The 24,909-nt window shown below is 45.7% G+C and overlaps 1 protein-coding gene across 1 annotated transcript in view; it reads left to right on the forward strand.

Annotated features, from left to right (window-relative positions):
• Positions 1–448: 448 nt before the first annotated feature.
• The window catches only part of PAMR1 (peptidase domain containing associated with muscle regeneration 1), an 80,727-nt gene continuing 56,266 nt past the window's right edge, over positions 449–24,909 (forward strand). Inside the window, exons 1-2 of the mRNA XM_037522460.2 lie at positions 449–700; positions 20,003–20,179. Of these exons, the coding sequence (XP_037378357.1) occupies positions 628–700; positions 20,003–20,179 (250 nt within the window). The 5' untranslated portion in view covers positions 449–627. The remainder of the gene's footprint in view (positions 701–20,002; positions 20,180–24,909) is intronic.

A 24,909-nucleotide genomic window follows, 5' to 3' on the forward strand; every position in this document is an offset into this window, starting at 1 on the left:
CTAGAAGAAGCACCTCAAGGATCCAGGCCAGAGGAGAGCTTGAGAATTGAGGGGGAGAACTTGAAGGTTGGCTCTCCCTCCCACCAGTACTTTGCTTCTGATCAGGTTATGTTGCAGTCCCGGTAGGCAGAGGGTCTTCCACCCCAGGCTCTTGATGTGGGTGGTGCCAATGTATAAGGGGTTGCAGGTACACCTGAGCGGTCCCCACAGCCCTGCCTACTTCTGTCTCACCCCCGCCCCCATCTGAGCCATCCTGGGACTACCAGACACCCGCACCGCATCCCCAGCCTGGCGTGGCTGGAGGGATCCCAGCCTGGCTGGCCTCCTACCCCACAGTGTCCCTTCGGGCCACAGCCCGGGCCTTCCCACCCCGGCTCCGCGTGGCCACACCTCCCGGGCTGCGCAAGGGTTAAGGCAGCAGTGAGAGGAGAGGTTTGGGCTGACGTCGCTCTGGCTGAAGGTGGTTCCCCTCCGATGAGGAGAGGAGAGCTTGGCGAGCTGAAACCCGAGCTCCTGCTCCGCTGGGGCTTGGGGAGGTCCCTGTAAGAGCCGCCTGCCCGCTGGCCTGCCTTGGTCCCTGGTCTCGCCCCAGCAGTTACTCCGCCACCGGCACTGGCTGCGGGAGCAATGGAGCTGGGCTGGTGCGCGAAATTGGGGCTCACTTTCCTGCAGCTCCTTCTCATCTCATCTCTGCCGAGAGGTACTGTGAGTAGCCTTCAGGGTCCCCCCTCTCCCCAGGAGGAGGCATTTCCCTCCTGGGGTCTGGTTGGGAGCAGGGCTGGGGAGTCACAAGAAGTGGGTGCATGGGGGAGTGGGGGGGGTTGGTGCTGCTTCTAGAGATAATCTTGGGGCTCGGCTGGTGTGCTGGAGTGGAGTGCCTGTCACCTTCCCTGAAAACGTGACTTTGTTTTATCATCCCAACTGGTGGGTGGAACTGCCTCAGGAAGGGATACCGGTTCTAATTTATTGGCTCATTTTATTTTATCCTTTTAAAACATAACAAACCCTGCCCATCACCTCCCCTCCCTACCCATCTCTCCAGTCTGTCATACCCACTTTGACTTTCAAAAGCTCAGTTTCCCTGGAAAGAGCCCACTTAGAGGTGAGCAGGAGGGAAGGAAGGGCTGGTGTCCGGGGTGTCCCTCCTGGTGACTCGTGTGCTAAAATCTTACAGTCGCGGTCTTTAGAACGGATTCCCAGCAGCGGAGGTTGACTTCCTGGGCACATATACACTTTCTCGGTAAGAAGGAGAAAGAAGAATAAGCCGAGGTTAAAAGTGCAAGTTGTTTCTCGGGGATGCGCAGTGTTTGTTTAGAAAGAGCTCTGCTCTGTGCCTTTCACTTGTCACTTCTGAGGCTCCGCTCCCGGGTGCCCCGGGCTCCCAGGGGCAGGAGGCTGAAAGGAGACACACAGCCCCTGGGAGCCCCTCGACTCCCTGGAGGCAGAGACAGGGGAGCCAGGCAAGGCAACAGGGGCTTCTTGGGAGTCTGTCTTTAGGAGGGGTCAGGAGCTGAGGTGAGAGCTTGGCAGGTAAGGGCAGGCTGGGGTGGGCAGATATGACAAAACAGAACAGCTGAGGAGAGGAAGCATGTGTGACTTTGTGCTGCTTCCCTGTCACCTGTGCTCTGCCTGAAAGGTGGCACTCGGTTGCTGCAATTAGCTGGCAACTGCCTGAACAGAGCTGGGTAAATGCTAAACCCAACAGTCCACATGTGGATGGGCATCAGGCACATAAGGCACATCCCTTCACGATGGACAAAAAAGCCAACACAGGGGCCTCCCTGGTGGTGCAAGGGGTTAAGCACAGCACAAGGAAGCTATCCACAACTACTGCAGCATGAGTTTGATCCCTGGCCAGGGAGGTGACCCACATGGCGCTGCAGACCTCTTCTGACTAGCCTGCTGCTCCCCTCAGCAGTGTATTTCAGTAGATCTGCATGTTCTGTTCCCCACTGTCTCTGGTGAATCCTCTCACCACCCTCCACCCCCACCCCGCCAACACCTCTGGCCTCTACATCCTTAAAAAAAATAAGCAAACACTCACATAACCCCCCATCTCACCTCCCCCATTTTGGGCAATATTTTCCAACTACCTGCCTGCCTCAGGCAGAATCTTCCATGGTGGTTGACTCTCCAACTAGAGTTTCATTTGAATTTTGCCACACCCCAGCCATCCAGAGAGCAATAAAGAAGGAGCCCATGAGTGGGTGGCCATCTATAAGGGCAGTCACTGGCCCCAGGTGAGCAAAAATGACTTTGCATTAGATTACTTGCTCTGTCTCTGCCCTTGGAACCAACTGAAACTCCAGGAGCCCAACTTCAGGGGAACCTGGTTCCTTCCCGCAGCGCCTGGCCCCCAAGGCTAGAGTCTCCTGCTGGATCCACGCACCCCTGCGGTTTTCTTAATACCCTGTCAGGTGAGCTGACTCTAACCCATAAACCTTAAAAAATAAAACTCAGCTTTTTTTTCTTGCCCAGGATCTGAAAAACCCTTTTATTCCTGACCTGAGAATCTATTTTACCTTTTGCTGTGAAAAAAGCTTCAGGCAGGGTGCGTGGTTTCCTGGCAGCCAAGCTGCTGACTGAACCAGGGAGCAACTTCACGTGTCTAGTGAGGGTATTTCAGTTGCTGAGCATTCACATTTGCAGGGAAGATGGAGGGAAAGTGTGGAGAAGGAAAATATTTCCTCAACGAGTTCACTCCCTGCTGGAATTCTGAATCTGGCCTTGTCAAAAAAAAGTTTGGAAACATATTTCCTCTAATTACTTACTTTGCTAGGGAAGAGCATTTGATGAAATGTTAAGCACCCACCGGAGTGGAACAGACATTGTTGCTCATCCGCATGGGGCACATGTTGGATGACAAGACTCCAAACATTCGGCCAAATGATAACACAGCATAAACAGCATGGGAGGGGAGAGACCCTGCTCCACTAGCTCCACCAAATAGCAGTCATTCTGCCAGCAGGGTTCTGCCTAAGAGAAAAAAAAAATTTATTTAAAATATGTGACTCTTGGGAACAAAACCTTAATATGGATAACTTCACGAGCGTTGCTTCCCACAGACATTAGCTGGTGGGGTGAGCAGAAAGGCAACTGGGGCAGATGATTGGAAGTACAGCTCTTTAGTGGGTAGGAGCCACTCGCTGAGAAAGCGAATGTGGAAAGAAAGCAAGGAAGAGGAGTGGCAAGAAAAATTAGATGTTGGTTTATAATGCGTTGTGTTAGCAAATTCCAGGGAGAAAGCTATGGAAATTGGGCCTTCTTGGCAGAGGCAGATTTTTGTGGGGATCGTGAAGAGGGTGTTCCCTGATACACACACTGAGAGCTCCTGGCTTCTCCAACAGGAAAATAATTTAATGGTGGGATCATGGATTGTTGGAGCTGGGAGTGATTTCAGAGATCATTTAGTTTGAGAGCCTCAATTCAGAGGACAATGAGATTAAATTTATGAGATTAAATTTGAATTGAGAAAAATTAGATTAAATTTATCTATGACTGTTTATGATGGGTCAAATCCTTGAGCCAAATGCTTTCTTTGCATTAATTCTCAGAACATGCTAATAAGGGAGGTGCTTTTAATCTCCCAGTTTTACACATGAGGTTTAGAGAGGTCCATGACCTGTTCAAGGATACACAAGCATGGTTCCTCAAGAAATTCAGCATTTGACCTAGCAGTTCCATTTCTGGGTATATACACAAAAGAACTGAAAGCAAGGACTCAAACAGGTATTAGTACACCAATGTTCATAGCAGCATTATTATTTTGGCCTCATAGCCACAAAAAAAAAGTTGGAAACCCAAAATGTCCATTCATGGCTGAATGAAATGGGACACACGCACACCACTTCCACCACCACCACACACAATGGAATATTATTCAGCCTTAAAAAGGAACAGTATTCTGACACATGCTAAAATATGGATAAATCCTGATGACATGCTAAGTGAAATAAGAAGACATGGTTGCCCAAAGACAGAGATGACCTAGAGAATGCAAATTCCTTAGAAATACCCAGCAGTCATTGGAAGGGCTTTGGTATGCCACAGGCATGGACTGTGGATTGGGCTTAATATTATCTATGTCTGGGTTACACTGGCCAGACAGAAATGGCCAACATAGTGGTGTCTGGGCGACCTAATCATTGGCATTAAGTCAGAAAAATATTTCCATCTGCCCCACTGGGGGTGGTCAATCCTGATAGAAGAGAAAAGCTCTCCATACCTTTCTGACACCAGCCTAGAAGCCGAGATTGGTTTGGGAAAACTGAGATTGTGCCAATTGGGAAAAGTTCCCTTCCAGGGGTGAAGGAGGTCAGGTTGTGCCCCACCCCCACACATGTGCTAGGACCCATCTCCTCACTCTGTGGTTATTTGAAAATCACGAGAGCCCAGCTCCCTCTACTCTGATTTCATTTTACAATAAATAGGGAGGGACATGCAGTGTTTACCCTGTCTGGTTCCTGGGCTCTAGGCTAGAGGACCCAGAGGCCAGTGGAGTCCTGAAAGCAAGCAGATCAGCAGCAGAAAGTCTATCGGATTCCCAGCCTGGTTTATGTTTAAGGAATCTGTTTATCAGTCAAAATCCAGGCCAAAGCAGTAGATTTACAGTGGAGCGAGTAAGATGTAAAAATGTAGGGACAAAATGGACATTATATCTGTAAACAAAACTGTTATGACAGGAACTTACCGGGACAGGAGTTACTCAGAGACCCCCATGGAGACAGTCAGGTAATCAGGTCAACAGCGTACTAGGCATGCCAGGGGCCTGCCTGGTGATACAAGCTATACTCCGTAGGGAGTCAAGGAATGCTCTGCCGGGATTTGTAGATAGCAAATAGGTCACAGTTGCCCATGAGTGGCCAGCTAGTGGCCAGCACCTAGGAACCCACACAAATCCAGTGAAGGTGGGTAGAAAATTAGAGGCTGCTGAATTAGAGGCTGATATTCCATCCTCTTAGTGAATGGGATGTGTTACAACTTCCTGCCCAACTCTATCTTTTTACTGTTCTAGGTTGCAGCGATCTGGGAAATAGGTGCAGCGCCCATGTGGGGTGAGAGTGGAGTAGATGGGTGGGGTGAGTATGGGGTATGTCGGGTTGTATCTCAAATTCTTCACCCTTGATGCTGGCAACACCAACAGTGGAATCCTCTTTGAAGGGAGCCCTCATCCTGTCCCACATAAGGAGCCTTATCCCTAATAATTTCTCTCCTTTATGGTAAATACCACACGCACTCCTACATGTTTACATATATCTACTTAATCCCCTTAACAAGCCCAGGAGGTTAGAAGGAACTTGAGGGGATTAGCCAAGCAAAGTAAGTCAGCAAGTCAGCAAGTAAGATAAAGACAAAGACTGGACAATTTCCCATCTGTGAGTAATATATGGACACAAAGTGAATGAAATGATAATGCAAAATAATTATAAAGTAGTGGACTTTGATAACAGCACTGAAGTTTCTGAGGTTAGAGGGAGCCAAGAAGGAGAAGGGTCACACATGGAGGCACCCAGGCAGCGAGAGGTGTTTTCTGGCCCAAGATGCCTTGCTGGTCATCCGCATTGTGAACCCAGATAGTCTGACTCTCTCAGGCGTGCCCTGAAGCATACCGTGACTCTGCGTCAGCAGTGGGTCCCACTGTGGTACATATGCCGGCTGTTTTGGCTGAAACCAAAGACCATGGTGTTAGTGGAAAAATCTGGTTTCCCCTGGAGCAGTCCCCATGGGCAAAATGGCCTTAGCAAGGTCATGTGGAGGCAGCTTGAATGCAGGAGAAAGTCATTAGGGACCCCCAAGAGAGCACATGGTCTCATTTCCTAAGGGAAGCATGAGTGCTAAGCAGTCATCCAGTCGGGGGGATGCCTGTCCACAGGGTCATGCAGCTCACTTTGATTAGACATGGAAAGTAAGACTTTCTCTGTCTCACGGTCAGCTTTTTTATTATCAAAATCATGTGTCTGTTTGCTAAGGGACAGAATTAAGGATGAGGCACGTTTCAAATCTGGCCCTGACACGAGGCAGCCTTGCTTCTTTATGGACATATTCGGTCAAGATCATCAATGTGAAAACTCTCAGGCTAGGGGAAGGGAGGAGCAGGCCTGGCATGAATCAGGGGAGGCATTTTTTCCCCTTTGACATAATGCAGTTGATGGCTATTGCAGGGGATGGAGAGGCAATCCCCTTCCATGCGGACTAAGATGGGTTTTTGCAAATTCATGTCAGCCTCTAATAAGCATCTTGTCTTCCAGGCACTGGTGTCCTGAGTCTTAGGTCAAATGTTAAGAGAAGTGCCCCCCTTGACAGAGCAGCCAATGAAGACACCTATTTCTGTCCCCCTTCTGCCTCTGGACTGGCAGAGCCTTTCTTCCTCAGTGCGGCCTCTTTCTCGCTGCCTTCTCTGAGGTTCTGGCTGTCTCCAAGAGTTGAGTTAGTGGTTTGGCAGCAAGTATCTCTGTAAGGAGAAGTCTGGTCAGTTGGTGTGATGATTGTAAAACCAGGACTGAGCTGCTCGAACAGAGGGAGCCACACATTCAGGCAAGTCGAACTCATGGGGAGATACAGCGGTGTCCTCATGTGCTGACTCCAGGGTTGGTTACAAAGACCCCAGCTGGTTTAGGGAAAGTCCTAGGTGGGAGGGAGAGGATGGGCTGCTTTGCTTTAAAGTGAAGTCATTTGACTAAAGTACCAATATTTTTAAACCCAGTTTCACGTCTATTTACTTCCTGAGATCCACTCAGGTGATCAGTAAGTCTCCTGTGTTCATAGGATCCCATCTCAGAAGTGAACAGCCATGGAGGAGAAGAGCCGAGATGTTTTAAGACAGTTGCCTGAGTTTGCTTCTAGTTGGGACTTCTCCAGTGTTTTCCAGCAGACCCTGGGCTCACCTGGACACACGCTGCAGGGAGGGCTGGGCTGGAGTAAAGAGCCTTCATGGCAGTGATTCTTGGCCTGGCTTTCTGTCTCCCAGTGGGTGGTTAACTGCCAACTTCTCAATGGTGCTCAGTCTCCCTTCTGTGCAAGCCTGGCTTCCCTGACCAACCCATGGGCAGAACAGAACAAGTGAGCATCCCAGGTCTCTGTGAAAATATTCAGCAATAATGGACCCAATGATCTCCCCATACTATAAAACAGAGACTCCAGAAAGGTCACAGCAAGAGATATTTTTAATATCACAAATGACTTTACCCCAGGAAACCACATGCACCTCACTTCTCCACATTGGAGCATGTGTTCAGCAAACTTTACATGCACCCAGCAGGTGCCAGGCATGATCCCAGCTGCTGAGGAGGCCATGATGAATAAGTGTCTGTTCCTTAAGGCACTTACTGTCTATTGAAATAACTTATGGTCCCGTTGGCATTTCTCAGCAAGGGTTTCATGAAGTACTAATCCTGGGAGATATTCAGCAAAAATTAAAAATGAAGCCTACCATGTTATGCTGTAAGTCTGGGGGAAAAAGCCATGATGCTCAAGCACATTATAGATTCTGCAAAGTCCTGCAAGAAATAAAGCTGTTGTTAGCATTTTACAAATTTGTTTGACCACAGAATCTTTTTTCACATAATACCTTATACCATCCGGTGGATTCTGTGCTCCATGGAATAGCTTGAAAAACTCTGGTCTCTTGCCCATAATGAATAAAACATTGAAGAAAATTTTACTGTTACAGAGGATAGGGCAAAAAGGGAATTTAAAAGTCTGCAAAATATGGGCTTCTCTTCAAACTTCTGCTGAAGTTTGAGCAGAAAGTCTGACATCCTTGTCTCTTAGCATTTGCTGAGTTGTTGAGAGACCCAGCATGGACCTGTATGGTTTATTAAGAAAATTCATTTCTTGTAGTCAAGTCCCTTACAAACAGTATGGTTGATCTGAAGTCATTGGATAGACTCAGATGTGGATTCACTTTTGAGTGTCCATGGTGATGTGGCAGTTCTGGGGTGTGATAAGTGCTGTGACTTCACACTAGATTGTATCCTATCTCCCCTTCAAAATTAAAAAGAACATGTGAGCACCCTTCTAACCCCCAGGAACTCCAAGGCCCATTCCAAGGTCCGTTCATCAGTTCATCGCCAATTCCCCTCTCCCCTCCTGCTCTTCCTCAAACACACACAAATCTCATCTCTTGTTCTTTACCCTGTGTTTGCCAATCCTAGTGTAGTTCACGCACTTTGACCTGATTTGCAGAACCCGGAGGTGGTCTGAACTGTTTATACTGGGGTTGTCTCCATAGAAACAGCATGTGAGTTTGAACTGTTCATCAACCCCTTGTTTGCTGCTTCTGGGAGCTATTTTATTCCTGATTTTGCTAAATATTGTTCTTGTTGTCATGCAACACAGTTTTTCCCTTGGCCATAGCATTGCCTCCCTCCTCCCTCTGCCCAGATTTGTTTCATGTTGGATGACTGCAGTGGCAATGGCTGGAGAGTCAAACCTGCTGTGCCTGTAATGGGCATCCTGCCTGAGTCAACTTGAGTAGCCCATGACCATCTCAGGAGAGTCAGCCCTGGCAATATTTTATACTCTGCTATATCTTTGATATAGATGTTTTGGTATGGATGTGTTCCAGTTTGAATACATATGTACACAGAAGAATGAAAGTACAGATGTGAATGTATATATATATTTATATGTGTGTGTATGTATGTTATACATATATAGTGTTGAATATTATGTTTTAAAATATGATCCAGGGGCCTCCCTGATGGCCTAGGGGTTAAGTTTCAGAGCTATTACCATGATGGCCTGAGTTCAATCTCTGACCAGGGAGCATTGGTGCAGCAAACTTCTCCTGTCTCACCTGCTGCTCCTCTCAGCAGTGTATTTCATTAAATCTGCCTGTTCTGTTCTGCTCCCCACTCTGTCTCTGATGAATCCTCTCACCCCTGCCCACGCACACCTCTAGCCTACACCCCAATTCTTCTGTGCAAAAATAAATAAAATCTTTAAAATATATATGATCCAGGGTTTGAGTCCTGCCTCTGTCATTTATGGCTTGTTTTCCAGGGCAAGTGACTTAACCTCCTTAATATGGCCTCACATCTTCCAACCTGTAGACTGAGGATAACAGTGTCTTTATTGTAGGTTTACTGCGGGTGTTAAGTGAAATAATCTGTTTTAAGTGCTTAGTAGAATGCCTTGCCCAAAGAGTAGAATGGAAATCATCTTCTCTCCTTTCTATGATTTTCCTCGCTAGCACATATTTCAGAAGATACCAAGAAAGAGAAATACTGGGTGTTCTATCTCTGGTAGGAAGGAGATTACGTGGTCTTCTTGAAAACCGTTCACCTTGATGCACAGCCCTATCCTATTCAAATTCCTTTCAGAATTTGAGTACAGCTACCTTTTTTGAAACTTGCCTTTAAATACACTTTCCAACTTTAGGAGAAATGCCTTCCATGGCCTATGCTTAATTTCTCTCATGTTTGAAATAGGGCTGGTGGTAGATCCTCGCGGGGGTGAAGGACGGTGTGTTGCAGAATACGTGATTTTTGAGTCAGTAATGAATCCCAGACATGACTTCTTGCTCGTGACCCCCTGCTGTGATTCCATGATGGCGCCAGCCAGGAATCTTCAGCAAATCAAGTGCCCCTTCATCTTGTTCTAGCTTGCGAAGCTGGGGGAGGTAACTGTAACGAGGTTCCATTTGGCCCAAAACTGCTGCCGGATTAAGGTTTAGGGAGCTGTCGGACATACCATTATAGATGCATCACCCTCGATAAACAGGCCCCCACACTTGACATCTGTTGTAGTCAGCTGCCTTTGGTAGAAGAAAATCTGGCTGCTGCCTCGCATCTGTGAACCTGTATGTACAGACAATCACTAATTAATTAATTCTGGAAGCTCTTGACAAAACAGGTACATGTGATACCTGTGTAGTCCTGACATGCTCTGACTCAGGTTTGAGAAGTATTGGAAGACTGGGAGCAGGTGGAGTACTTTGTAGAATTCTTGGGTCCAGGGAAATCCAGGTTGGAGTTTTAGGGTACAGCTTAAGTTTTATTGTTTTTGACTTAGCCATTTTCATGTCTTGGCTGATATATTTGCTGAGTTCTATTGCCAAGTTCTCTTGGATGCATTGTTAAATTATTTTTAAGTAGTCAATGCTCATAAAAACATCGGATCTATTCAGCTTCTACTCCAGCATTTGAAACAACCCAGAAGCAGCTGTCCTTTGAGGATTTCCAATACCACAGTTGTTGAAGATATTGGCTGGTGTGTCCCAGATGCTAGATTTTGGGTTCTTTTTCCTTTGGTTCTGCCTGTAGAATTTTTATTTCTTATGAAAAGCAGCAAGAGATGAGGTCTGTCTGACTTAAATAGGTGTCTGGGAAGGTTTATTAGAGGTAAGAGACTAGGAATTCTAGCAAAAAGGGGAAGGAACCCTGAATGCCTTGATATAAAAGTGCTTGAGGAGTGCTTGTGTGGGTCTCTGGAGAAGTTATTACTCACCCCTTTCACTCCCTTAACCATCTGTGTCTTAACCAAACATGTGATTTTTTTATTCTACAGAGAATAATGGTGATGTCTTGACAAATATATTTTTCTTCCAAAGTCCTTTATAGCCATTGCCTTCTTCAACTGCAATAGCTTCAACAACCCCATCAATCTATGTCCACTCCCTTGAGACGTGGGGGAAATACTGTGACAAGGTGTCGTGTCTTAGTTGTTCACTGACAAAAGACTAATTAATTGATTGATTGAAAGGGATTGATTCAGGATTCAAATGTGATGTTCTGATTCCCAATACCTCCACTTTACCAGTATTACATTTTTCTTGATCTGTAAGGTCAGAGGTGTGGACAGTGCAGGTAGTGTATTGGAAAAAATAAGACTCTGACCCCAGAAAGAACTGGGTTCTATATGTCTTCTTCCACTTGAAAGCTGTGCCGCCTGGGGCAATGTATCCTCTGTTCTTCAGTTTATTCATCTGTTAAGTAATGAAAATATTATCTATAGGGATGGGTGGTCATGAGGATTTAATGGGTTGATATATGCCAAGGGCTCAGATATATAACGTGGGTGCTGGGACCCCAGGAAGAGAGGAGAATAAAGGAAGAGCCACAGTGGGCTTAATAAAGAATGAGGAGGGAAAGGAAGTGATAAACTAATATATTCCCCTCTCCCCTCCCCATAGAACAGTTCTTAGAAACCAGATTTCTGAGGAGCCCCGTGAAGTCTTGTTTTTTCATTTGTCATATCCCAAGGGGGGGGAGGGGAAGCGTAATAAAGGCCTTGACTCTCCAGCTATCCTTATCTCTTGAACAAGAAGAGCATGACAATTTGCAGCAACATGGATGGCGCTGGAAGGGATCATGCTCAGCAAAATAAGCCAGAAAGAAAAAGAAAAATACCGATGGTCTCACTCATAGCAGGAATCTAGAAAACTTAAATAAGGGACCAGGAAAATGAATAACTATAAGAAAGTGAAAATCAAAATCAACAAAAAACTATGAACCAGAGACACTCTATGGGAGGTAGGGGGTGGAGAGGGGAGGGATTGGGGTTGCAATTGTATGGGGAATATAAAAATAAAATTAATTAAAAAAAAAAAAAGAAGAGCATGAGACGGGGAAGCTGGAGGTCACTGAGGCTGGGAGTCCAGCCAGGCTGGGACTGAGAGTCACATGGTGACTCAGGAGGAGACATAGAGTCACAGGGACCCAGTAAACATTCCATCCACCTCTGACTCAAAGTCATTCCCGCCTGGGATCTGCCTGCCTGTCATCGGCCTGTGGAGCAGGCGGTCAGGAGCATAACATGTGGGGTGGAGTTAACATGGGGGAATTCAGCTAGCATGGGAGGAGCTGGGGGAATGTGTGGGCTGAGAGATGAGCCCCGGCTACCTAATTATATATCTCTGCGATTCATGTGTCTTTTTCCCCCTCCCTCTGGTTTCAGAAGGGTTTCTAAAATGCAAGATGGTAAAACTTCAGTAGAAATTGTAATTAAATGTGGTTAGCTGGGAAAGCTGTGGGGCGTTTGGTGAGTGCAGAGGCAGATTCTAACATCAGGGAGGAAGAGGCACATCATAAATGTGTCTTTCTACGACTTCTGGGGTGGTCTGGGCCTGGGATCAATTTAGCCTGACAACTGATGTCTCCATCATATGTAGAACAGGCTGGGCCTTGTTTCATAAATAATCCTTTGAGTTTTTTCAGTTGACCTTAACAGCCATCGTGTCAGCATCTTTCCTTAAAATCTAGGGCTGCAAACATGGCACTTGGCAGCTCTCCTAAGGGGACACAGTTGCTCCTGTGGCCATTTTGCTGAGACAAGCCCCTGCTGTTGGGGGGATCAGATCTTCTCCATCTTGGAAGCGGCAAAAATCTCAGTATAAATAGTTTTAAAGCAAACTGCTAGATTGATGAGGGGGTATGGATATAATGAGGATGGCAATGATGAGGGTCAACTTTCTTTTACTCATTCGCTCATTTGTTCGCCACATAGGTCAAGAGAACTGGTGTGAACTGACCAGTATTATTATCATTGCCTTGGGATACTTACTGATACAACAGAACCAAGAGTCAAGTGTCTTATATTTGCCAAAGTGAATTCTGGAAAAGCCAGAACTGAATCAATAGAACTGGACTTGCCACTGTAGCTAGGAGATGCCAGGAGGACTGCCCTCTGCTATTGCCCTAAGCCTGGTGGCTGAGGGAAGGGATTTGGCAAAGCTTTGATACCCAGGTATGCTTGCGTGCACGCTTGTTTACCTCCTCCTGGGCCTGGAATTCTGTGGACCTTCCTCCCCCATCCCTCTACACTCCCACCCCCTGAATTAATTCTCTAAAATAGCTTCTTGGGCATTTCCTTTACTTGTCTACTTAGCCCTTTTCCTTACTGATAAAGTGAAGGGGCCGGACTAAATGATTTTAATTTAAGAGAAAGTGTGTTTTACCTATCTGACTGTCATTTGGAAGATTAAATTGCCTAAAGAGTATAAAAACATTTTAGCTAAAAAATGATAAAAGTGCTGTAGCCCACGTGTATGAACACGTTCATTTACTTCTGTTATCAGTGTTTGCCTAAATTGTAGTTTCTTGCATTGGCCTTTAGCACCATATTGACATGCCTTGAAATGTGTGCAACTGCAGCCAAATGACCTGTGTACCCGTTCCACAAATGTAATTCTAATAAGTGGAGGGAAAAAAAAATCCAAGAGATTGCTTTTGTCTGATCATTGCATTTTAAAATCTCTGGCTGGCCAACTTTAAATATTTCTCATAGGCTATTTCACTTATCTTTTTATTTCTTGCACATATATTTGGGGGGCACTTTCCTGTCTCTGTTTAAGCTGCAGGAGAAAAAAGATTGATGGATTTGCCAGATGAGAGGGTGAAGGGCCATATGATAAAACCAACAAAACCATCACCTCCTACATCCTTCCATATCCCTAGGAAATGGTGTTGTCTTGGCAAATGACTTTATTTCTGTGATTTTATTTAAACCTTTCTGACCTGTGAGTCCTATCGATTTGGTCCTAATGTCCCTTTGGGCGTTCATTCATTCTCAAAGCATCCTAAATTTGCTTTATCATAGTTAGTGATTATGATGGATGTTAAGAGTAGAAAAGTTGGAAAGGAGGCACCACGAGACCAGAAACTTGGCTCACACAATGCTGGGAGCAGGAGGTAAGGGTGGAATGGATTAACATAGCCATTAACCCAGCTATAGAAATTAAAAATCCTTAGCCTAGATTACAAGGCCACTGGGGCGCAGACCAGAGGTGAGGATATGGAAATTGAGGGGGTGTTGTGGAATCTCTGATCCATTTTAAATTCTACATAGTTATTCAAAATCAACAAAAAGGAACCACTTCATAAAGAAATGAGTCCCTCCCAAAGAGAAGTATCAGTGCAATTTCTGCACTGGCAGGGGGTAGCGGTCCTTCTGCCCACCTGTGCCTATGCAGGTGCTCCTCGCTGCTAACTCTGTCCCTTTGCAGGTCAGCGGCCTTCCTGCCAATCTGTGACCTGTGACTTGTGACCATGCCCATATTTCTCTTCATTGATCTTCTCCCTCTGCAAAGCAGCAGAGGCAGCTCTTCTCCCAAGACTGCCCACCTGTGACCATGCAGGCCTTTTTTTAGCAAACCAGTCTCTTTCAGGCGCAGCTCTTTCTGCCTGCTTGTGTCTATGCAAGTGTCCTTTTATTCTTCTCTCCCTTTTTCATAATAAACCTGCCCTTTTGGATAACTAACGGCTCTGTCTCAAGGAGAAACTCACCTGGGAAACTTGCCAGTGCCACTGTAAGGACATCTCTGGTGAAACTTCTCCCAGAGTTAACCCAAGGACTTCACTCTCTGAATCCAGCACAACTCCAAAAACTAACTCAAATATGTGACTATAGGATGATTTATCCAAGTCTTCTCTGCAGCTGTGAGTCCCATGAAGCCAGAGTTGGCCTGTTTTTCCTCTCCATTGTATACCAGCCCCCAACCTCCTGTTATAGGACAGGGAGAGGGGCAGCCCAAACCCTGCAAACCTGCCTATTCTAAATGGGTTCTGCCATCCGCCGCATCAACACAAAACATAGGAGACTTTAATGGGAAGGAACTTTAATAAAACTAGGAAACAATACAGGTAAGGCAAAGAGTCTAGTTTCTAAATCAAGCACCCAAAGTTACCCATCCCCTCGTGGGTAAAAGTCCATCCAAATGGGATTGGCCCAGAGCAAGGCCCCAAGGCCTGCCACAAGTCTAAAGCATCTTCCACTGGAGGAAGCAGGATGGAGCCAGGAGACCTGGAGGAGGCGCATGGAGCCTAAAGACACGTGAAGAAACTGCGCTTGTCTTTTGGTCGTGGACTGGGTGACCACGACCATGGGTGAGACCCATGGGGAGGTGACAATGGCAGTTTTTATCTTGATGTTGATTTTGCTCTTTTCCTTCCGGGCTTGTCTGGTTATTTCTGACCCTTTGCTGTGGGTCCCCACTGGAAGATGCTTTAGACTTGTGGCAGGCTTTGAGGCTTTGCTCTGGGCCAATCCCATTTGGATGGACTTTTACCCACGAGGGGACAGGTAACTTTGGGTGCTTCATTTAGAAACTAGACTCTTTGCCTTACCTGTATTGTTTCCTAGTTTTATTAAAGTTCCTTCCCATTAAAGTCTTATATGTTTTGTGCTGATGCGGCAGATGGCAGAACCCATTTAGAATAGGCAGGTTTGCAGGGTTTGGGCTGACCCTCTCCCTGTCCTATAACACTCCTACCTGGGAGATGATGGACATTTAGTAAATACTTGTGAAACGAAAGATGAATCATCCACTCAGGTACATTCTAATGTTGTGCTTAGTGGGGGAACTGAGGAACAGAATGGCTAAACTGTTACAGGGCAACCCTAATATGAAATGGGTTGTCCTGTGGGACCTCACCCATATGCTTAAAAGGAATTTATTTTTTTTAATTTAATATATTTTCTTTTATGTAATTCTTACATCATTTTTCATTTTTGCACAATGTATGCATTTTCATTTTGGTTATATTCCCCATACAATTCCCACCTCCCTTATTTTGACCCTAATCCCTCCTCTTCTCCCCCCCACCCCAGTGTGTCTCTCTGGTTTATAGTTGCTTGTTGATTTTGATTTTTTTCTTTATTATAATTAGTCTTTTTTCTGGTCCCTTATTTAAGTTTTCTAAATTCCTGCTATGAGTGAAACCATCTGGTATTTTTCTTTTTCTTTCTGGCTTATTTTGCTGAGCATGATCCCTTCCAGCTACATCCATGTTGCTGCAAATTGCATGAGTTTATCTTTTTTGATTGCTGAGTAATATTCCATGGTGTATATGTACTACATCTTCTTGATCCAGTCATCTATTTTTGGGCATTTGGGTTGTTTCCAAAGCTTAGCTATTGTAAATAGTGCTGCTATAAACATAGGGGTGCAGGTGTTCTTTGGAATTGATGTTTCTGTGTCCTTTGGGTAAATACCTAGGAGTGGAATTGCTGATCATATGGAAGCTCCATCTTTAGTAGTTTGAGGAATCTCCACACAGCTCTCCATAGTGGTTGGATCATTTTGCACTCCCACCAGCAGTGCAAGAGAGTTCTTAAAAGGAATTTATGATGAGACCAACTGCAGGCACACACAAAAAGGTTTAAAAGGGTTTATTTACAAAAAGGGGAAATGAAGAAATGAATACTCAGGGAGAAAGAGATAAATTGGTGAATGTGCCCTACTAGTTCCACTGAGCTGGAACCCCAATAGCACGCTGAAAGTCAGTGAAAAACCAAGGACTCCCAAGGCCCACATGTCTGGTTATATACCAAGCCTGGCTGCTTAACTCCACCCTCAGTTCCCAGCAAGCCTCCCTTCAGTGGTGATTACATTGTGGGAGTTGTAGTCCTTGGTGTCTTGGATCTCTTTGGTCTGGGTTGGGGGGTGTTTGCAAGCTCAAAGCTGTTTTATCTGTGCCCTTCCAGTGGGAGGGATGGGGGGTGGGTGGCATCTCCGTGATTCAATTGTCCACAGAGAAGCTCAGCAGGAAATGCTGGAGATTTGCTTAAGACCTTTTAAGGGAAGTTATATGTTAATGTGTTCATGATCTAAAGAACACAACTGAGTATTCTAAAGGTTGTGCTAGGAGGCAGAGGCCTTCTTCCCAGTTTGTATTTGTTTTGGCACCTTCAGGCTGGGGGATACATCTGACTACTGAAGGGGGAGTAACCTGGAGTTAAAGTCACATTCAGTGAGGGTTCATGGAGGGTCTCCTCTGTGCCAGGCCCTCTCCTAGGAGCAGCGCCTGGTTAGATATGGGGCCTGCCAGCTGTGGTCCTGTAAGGGAGACGGACAATAGGATTAAATGGAAGCATGGACTAGGATTACTTGTGATGGGAAGGGCTATGAAAGGAAACAAGTGAAATTGTTCATCGTTATGCAAAATGGTCCTTTCTGTGAAGCTATAATATTCTTGTAACCTGAGATGGAGGGTAAATGGTGATAGTTCCTTCCAATATCTATACTTGGCAAATTAAAAATGATCTATTCTAATTTTCTAATCAAACCTAATTTAATCTAGAATTAAAAAGTCTAGATTTAGGGGAAGAAAACAAGAAACGAAACTATGAAATTGAAGATGTTAGTAGATGCTGGAGTCATTGTTTGTGGGCCGACAAAGCATGTTGGGGATCCCTGCTGGGGATTTTTAGTGAAACCAGATTCTCTTTCTCTTTCTGATATCTGACCTATTTCTACTTCAATCATCATCTCTGCAAAAATTTTTAGAAATGGTGGGTGCAAAAGAGAGCAAATCTGTTTTCTAACCTGAGTTCCTCTGGGCAATTATTGACTGATTCCTTTTGTAGGTTTTGCCAGATGATTTTTCTTTTTTATTTACTTAAGGTATATTTTTTAAAAAGAAAAAAAAAAAGAACTCCTACCCCACAAGGAGTATTTTTTTCTCATGGGAAAGAACCCTCAGTTGTATTTGAGGACCGAATGAAGTTCTGCCAATGACTTCACCCTTGTGAAACATTGAAATTCTCCCAAACATACTAATTAAGATACTTTTGTTTTTTCTGTTAGTTTTAGCTTTGAAGATACCATAAAAATAGTGTGCTGCAGAACCAAGGAGCCTAGTTTGGAGGAAATGACATGGTCTCTCTACTTGGCAATCGGCCTTACTCTTGAACAGCCTGGTCGAGAGAGACCACTCTTTCCATGACCCAGATCATGGGTTGCGCTATAAGGTCATGCAGCTGAAAGGCTTCTACCGGGGTTGTGCAGTGCATAACCTACAGCACTGGCCTGCTGCACCTCTAAGCACTGGCCTGCTGCACCCCAGCAAAAACAGGAGCGAGCAAGCATCGATACTTAGGGACATATACTTGCTTATCAACTCTGTAGGCATCTGTGTATCAGTCCATGGAAATCATTCTTGAGAGAACATGGTTTCTTTTCTTTCTTTCCTATTTAAAAGTTAGCAATTCTTTTTTTTTTTTTAAAGATTTATTCCTGCATACAAGAACTGGGGTGCTGGCCACAGGTGCGGGGGTTGAGCGTGATACCTTTTTTGGAGTCAGTGGGTTTGGTGTGCAGGGTCCTTGGGTTCACCCTGGGAAAGGTTTCACCAGAGCTTCCCTTTCAGCAGCACGTGGTGAGTTTCCCAGGTGGGTTTCTCCATGAGACAGAGACGTAAGTTATATTTAAAGGGCAGGTTTATTAGGGAAAAGGATGGAAGAATAAAGGACACTTGCATAGACACAAGCGGGCAGGAAGAGCTGCCCGAAAAGGGACAGGTTTGCTAAGAGAGGTCTGCATGGTTGCAGGCGGATGGCCTTCAGGAGAGCGGCCTCCTCTGACGGAGATCAGTGAAGAGAAGTCCTGGCATGGTACAGGTCACGGGCAGGCAAGGAGCTGCTGCCCTGCAGAGAAAGAGAGTTGGTGAAAAGAAGCACCTGCATAGTCAAGGTGGGCAGATGGATTGCTGCCCTGAGCCTGTGCAGAGAGCCTGCACTCATAGAGTCTTCTGTTTGGGAGGAGTCACTCCTTGTGAGCCTTTGGGTTAGTCTCCGATTTTGGATAATTATGCAGCATCTGAAAGGGACTGGAGATTCCACAATGGGCTCAATCTCCATATCTTTTCCTTGGGCTTATGCTCTAGACACTCCCTACAGCAGTCTGATACCTGCTTGGGTCTTATGCTTTGTAATCTAGGCATTGGAGCCTAAGGGTCTTGGTTTCCATAGCTGTGTCAATGGCTATGTTAATCCCTTCTACCCACCCCCCACCTCCTTGTGTGAGCCAGGTTTCTGGTCTTATGGCACCTCATTTCAGTTCTTTCTATTTCTGTCCTCCATCAGGAGGATACACCAGAGACTGAGTGGGGAACAGAACAGGCAGTGATTGATGTACACTGCTGAGGGGAGCAGCGGGTGAGACTGGAGAGGTCTGTTGCGCCATGGGTCATCTCGCGCTGCAGAGGCTGCAGAGAGCTTCATAGTGCTACATCTTAACCCCTTGCGCCACCAGGGAGGCTCTAAAAATTAACAATTCTATCAAATTTTATCTGTGCCCCAGTGAATGGTTTGGAATACCCCTTGTGGGAGGCTACCCTGCTTTGGAGACATTGAAAGGAACTGAGACCAGTAGAACTTGGGGAACAGGAAAGGCTGAAACAAGGGACAGTGACTTTAAACAATATAGGAACAGAAGGAACAAAACAGCTCCCAGGAAAACAGAAGTGTTTTACTGACATGTTGCTGAGCCAGCCACCACCTAAAGTAAGATCCGGTTACAGGATAATTAGGGAATAGAAAACAACCACCATGAAACTTCCTGACCACCTAGTGACTAATCAATAGTCTGGCTCATTGGACAGCAGGAAGTCTGACAGTTTATAGTCATAGACAGGACTGGAGTACACGGGCATCCTCCTTGGGACCCTTCCTACTGTCAGCTCTTTGCTCTTGCTGCAATACATCCACACTTGCTTGCTCTCACGTTTGGCATGGCGGCTGTTATTCTTCAACTGGTGTGCACATCCGGACCCACAGCATCCACTCTCCTACCAATGCTGGCCTAGGAGGAATTCACAGGGTCTTCTTTATCAACAGCAGGGCACGTGGAGGTCAAGGTTGCTTCATAGCAGCAGCATACTTCTGGGTCTCCGCACAGAAGGTTAACAAAAAGTTTATTTACAAGGGAAAGGGAAATGAGGAAATGAACAACTCAGGGAGAAAAAGAGGGAGATAAATTCTTAAATGCATCCTACCTGTTCTGCAACCTGGAATCCCAAATGACCCACCGAGACCAAACCTGGCTGGCCAAGAGCATGAGCCAAGAGAGTGTGAGACCCCATTAACATGGCTGGTTATAGTCACAAGCCCCAAAAAAGGGCTGCTTAACTCTACCCTTAGGTCCTCACAACCTCCCCTTGAGGATCATGGGATTGTAGTTCCCAGTGTCCTGTTGGAGTGGGGGTGGCATCCACAAAGCCTGTCTGGAGTTTGCACAGGACATCCTTTCCCCCTGATACTTACCTGCTGGTTTCCATTTCAGAGTACACAGTCATTAATGAAGGCTGCCCTGGAGCTGAGTGGAATATCATGTGTCGGGAGTGCTGTGAATATGACCAGATCGAATGCGTCTGTCCTGGGAGGAAGGAAGTCGTGGGCTACACCATCCCGTGCTGCAGGAATGAAGAGAATGAGTGTGATTCCTGCCTCATCCACCCGGGTGAGTGCAGAATGGGCACCCCTGGGGCGGGTTGGGGGGGGCGTGCAGTGCATTTTCTGAGGTCATGAGTGGGAATGTTATAGGACAGGGAGAGGGGCAGCCCAAACCCCGCAAACCTGCCTATTCTAAATGGGTTCTGCCATCCGCCGCATCAACACAAAACATATGACACTTTAATGTGAAGGAACTTTAATAAAACTAGGAAACAATACAGGTAAGGCAAAGAGTCTAATTTCTAAATGAAGCACCCAAAGTTACCCGTCCCCTCGTGGGTAAAAGTCCATCCATATGGGATTGGCCCAGAACAAGGCCCCAAAGCCTGCCACAAGTCTAAAGCATCTTCCTGTGGGGACCCACAGAAAAGGGTCAGAAACAACCAGACAAGCCCGGAAGGAAAAGAGCAAAATCAACATCAAGATAAAAACTGCCATTGTCACCTCCCCATGGGTCTCACCCACGTCTGTGTCACCCAGTCCACGACCAAAAGACAAGCGCAGTTTCTTCACGTGTCTCTAGGCTCCATGCGCCTCCTCCAGGTCTCCTGGCTCCATCCTGCTTCCTTCCTTCCTCAGTCTCTTCTGCAGCTTCTCCTCTTCCTGCTCAGTTCCACCCTTCCTTGGGTGGGGCAGGGAACCTGGAACCTCCCCCTTTCCTGGGGACCACCCTGTTACAGGAACAGGGTGAACACTTGAATTCTGGCAGGTGGCCAGCAGGTGGCTGTGATACCATGACTCTTATAAGTGATATCATTCAGTCCCTTCTGCTGGTAGGCTAAGGAATTGGAGGAATTGTTAGGGGGAAATGATGTCCTGAGCTAATCCCATACAGGTTTTGTGGACCCCACCTCCACTCCAGACTAAAGCCATCAAGACATTGGGAAAGAAAAATCCCGTCACCACCAAAGGGAGGGTGGCTGGGACCTGAGGGTGGAGTTGGGCAGCCAGGATGGATATAAAAAACCAAACACGTGGGCCTTGGGGGTGCTCGCTGTCACTCGCCTCCTGGCTTCACGGCTCCTGGCTTGCAGCCAGCTCTCAGAGCACCATTTGGGATTCCAGATCAGCAGATCGGGTAGGACTCATTGAAAACTTTGTCTCCCACTTTTCTCCCTGAGCTGTACATTTCCTCATTTCCCCTTCCCTTGTAAATAAACCTTTTATTAACCTTTCGCGTGTGCCTGCAGTAGAGCATTGATAAGTCCTTTTAAGTGCGCAGGTGAGGACCCACAGTCAGGCACCCCGTTTTGTATCGGGGTTGCTCTACAACAGAGTGAGTACCTTTTTTAGTGTTAAGCATGTGAAGCTGTGGATTTATACACTTGTTTTGTCACTTCACAGTCTGGGCAGTTCTATGTACTGGGTCAGGTGCTGGGAATGCAGAGGTTAAATAAAAATCATTGACCACATTCCTGGCATTGTCGGCACTTGCAGCCCAGCCCAGCCGGTAGGGCAGATGGAGGAGTAAACAGTTCACTGCAGAGAGCATGGTGAGAGTTGTCAGAGAGAGAGATGGTAGGGCTATGGACACAGGAGTTGCTGGAGGGAAGGTCAGAGAAGGCAGAGGTGGTGATGTGTGTGCTGAGGATGCAAGCAGCAAACTATGAAAAGGGTAAAGAGGGTCTGGTGGAAAATTCTAGTGATAGCAGCATGTGCTAAGGCCCTGGGGCAAGAGAAAGCACAGAGTTTAGAGTATTGCAAATAGCTTTGTCTGGTAGGAGGTGTGTGGGGGCAGGGGGTATAGGAGAAGGAGGCAGAGAGGGAAAAGGAAAGAGAAGGAAAGAGGAGAGACATGGAGAGAAATAGGCAGATAGACAAAGAGAAAAGATTAAGAGAACAGGGCCTCCCCGGTGGCGCAGCGGTTGAGCGCTGGGTTGCAAAGCTGCCCGCAGCCTCTGCAGCACCGGTTCAATCCCCGGCTGCTCCCCGGCCACCGAGGAGGGTCCCACATGGCGCACAGACCTCTCCTGCCGCCCGCTGCTACCCTCCGCAGTGTACTTCGGTCCTTCTGCCTGCTCTGCTCCCCGCTCTGGCTCTGGTGAATTCTCTCACCCTCCCGCGCTTCTGACTGTACCCCGTGCTTGTATAAATAAATAAATAAATCTTTAAAAAAAAGATTAAGAGAGCAATCTGAGACTCTGAAGGGGGAAAACAGGGCTGGACTTTAAGGGCTTTGAAGCTGTGCTGTGAGGTTAGGCTATGTCCTGAAGATGTTTTAGTATCCTTGGAGATCTTTTAATAAAGAGGTGGAGGCTGATGTCTTCTTTAGATGTGCTGTGGGGAGAAGATTAGAGTAACGGCACAGCTGGAGGCTGAAGAAGTAATGGAGACTTTGTTGAATAAAGTTCTGCAGATGGAGAGGTCAAGGGATTTGAGAGATGCTGGAGATTGGGACTGACAGCAACCTGGGAGTAATTGGATGGGGAAAGTGAGTGGAGGGAAGAGCAGAAGTCAAGGATGATGCTTGGCTTCCATTTGGACACTGAACCTCAGACATAAGAAAATGTTTCCAGTGTAATAAGCAACTCAAAGAATGAGGCATACTGCAACCCAGAGCTTTCTTTGGTTCATGGGAAACTATAAAAATGGAGTAAAGAAAGTGGGACTCAGGTACATATGCAATGCTTCTAAGTCTTCCTGTGTTCTCCTGACATGACCACGCTTGTTTTTGAAAGCTTCCTTGACCTCTCACACATTAACATGCTGCAGGTTCCTTTTGCACATTTTCTGCCCCAGATCTGTGGTCACCTGTGTCTCCAAGGGACTCTGGTCCAAGGCCATGATAGGCATCCAAGCTGTTCTTCGGACTGTCATTGTGACTAGGTTTTTGTTTTTAAAATCTTTCTTTTTAGTGGATGAAACTGTTTTTTTTTAAAAAAAAAAAATGAAAATATGAGCTTATGTTGATATGCAAATTCAAATATAGTATCATCAGGTTGTTTACTGCCTTGATTTTTTTATTTCTATCTTTTTCCCTCTGATGGTGAAAATTCTGTTTCATAGTACTGTTAATGTGCTCAGTTATTTGCTTTATCTTATAAATTAGTTGTGCAGAATAACAATAGTACCATTAGTACTGACAGTAAGACCGGCGGATAAAAGTTACGATTTCTCTGTGGTGAGTGTTGAGCTTAGAATATATTCCTTTAAGTATATGTAGTCAAAAAACTGTTTTAAAGTCAGCTGAGATAGTCCTTTTCTTTGTAGTGTCTGCACCTATTTGATATACAGATAGGCTTATTATTTCCGTCTGTTTTCTATATTTGACATTACAAGCAAATATGTATATGCATTTATATGTCTTTTCCCTTCTTGCACAAAATATAGGCTACCATAAACATTGCTAACTACCTTGCTTTTTCCTCTTAACAACTTATGCTGGAGATCACTCACTGACAGAATAAGGCCATTGTTTTCAATTTTTATAGTTGCACATATCTACATTGTGTGGATTAGCCTAGTTTATGAGTATTTGGGTTGTTTCAGCCTTTTGCTATTACAAATAATGCTATAGTGAATCACCCTAGGCATACATCATTTAGTGCTTTTGTTACAGGGCAGGGAGAGGGCCCCTCCCAAAACCCCCAAACCTGCCCACTCTAAATAGATTCTGCTATCTGCCACGTCAAGACAAAACATACTCTAGTCCATAGGACTTTTAATGGAAAGGAACTTTGATACAATTAGTGTGCAATAAAGAGAAGAGAAGGGAAAGAATAGATAAAATAGTTTGCAAATCAGGCACCCAAAGTTACCCATGTGCTCATGGGTAAATGCCCAGCCAAATAGGGTTGGCCTAAAGAGGGGCCACTGAGGCCCGAAAGCCTGCCACAAGTCTAAAACACCTCCTGGTGGGGACCCATAGAAGCGAGCAAGAATGTGCCCATCATTCCTGGGACAGATGGAGCTATATCAAAATCAAGATGTCGTTCTTGACTTTGGCCTTTTACAACAAAACAGATAACAGGCAGTTAAAATTGAGTGTGATGCATGCAGTGGTAAGGATCAGCTAAATAAGGGTGAGGAAATACAAAATAGCAATAATGGTTCATCTTTTAGGAGTATTTACTTGGTGTCACATCCTATAAATGTGTTAATTTAATTTTTAAAACAACCCTATGGAGTAGATGCAATACCGAACTCCCGTACAGATGAGGGCACTGAGGCAGAGAGTTTCAGCAGTTTGCTCAAGGACACACAGCAGGACACCAGTAGAGCCAGAACATTGCTCTCCATTTTAATAAGTGGGGTTGAATGATGTCCCCCTTCCCTCACTATCCCACTGCCCATCAACAGACCATGTTTTACAAAAAATCCTTTCCTGGGAGCTGCTATCCCTATTTGAAACCATTAGAGTGAGCCCCCTAGAAATCAAGATTGTTGCCAATGGCATACTTTGGTTAAGGAAGTATATGGCATGGAAGAGTAAAGAAATGGGTGGCGATTTAGCACTATTAAATAAAAAAGTAAGTTACAAAAGCAGAATGTACAGTATATGGTGTAAGTCTAATTTTAAAAAAGTGTATATATGTGTATGTATACACGTGCTTGTGTACATATGTATGTGTGTGTATAAAGAGAGAGCAAGAGAGAGAGAGATTTACCAGTAGTTTTCACTGGCTGACGGAATTTTAGATGTTTTTAATTCTTTTTGCTTGTCTGAATTCTCAAAATAGTTCACTATAGGGCCTCCCTGGTGGCGGAGTGGGTTGAGCGCCGCACTGTGAAGCTCTC

Source organism: Talpa occidentalis, unplaced genomic scaffold, assembly GCF_014898055.3.
Source record: "Talpa occidentalis isolate TD23 unplaced genomic scaffold, MPIMG_talOcc4v2.1 talOcc4.3, whole genome shotgun sequence".
Taxonomy (NCBI): domain Eukaryota; kingdom Metazoa; phylum Chordata; class Mammalia; order Eulipotyphla; family Talpidae; genus Talpa; species Talpa occidentalis.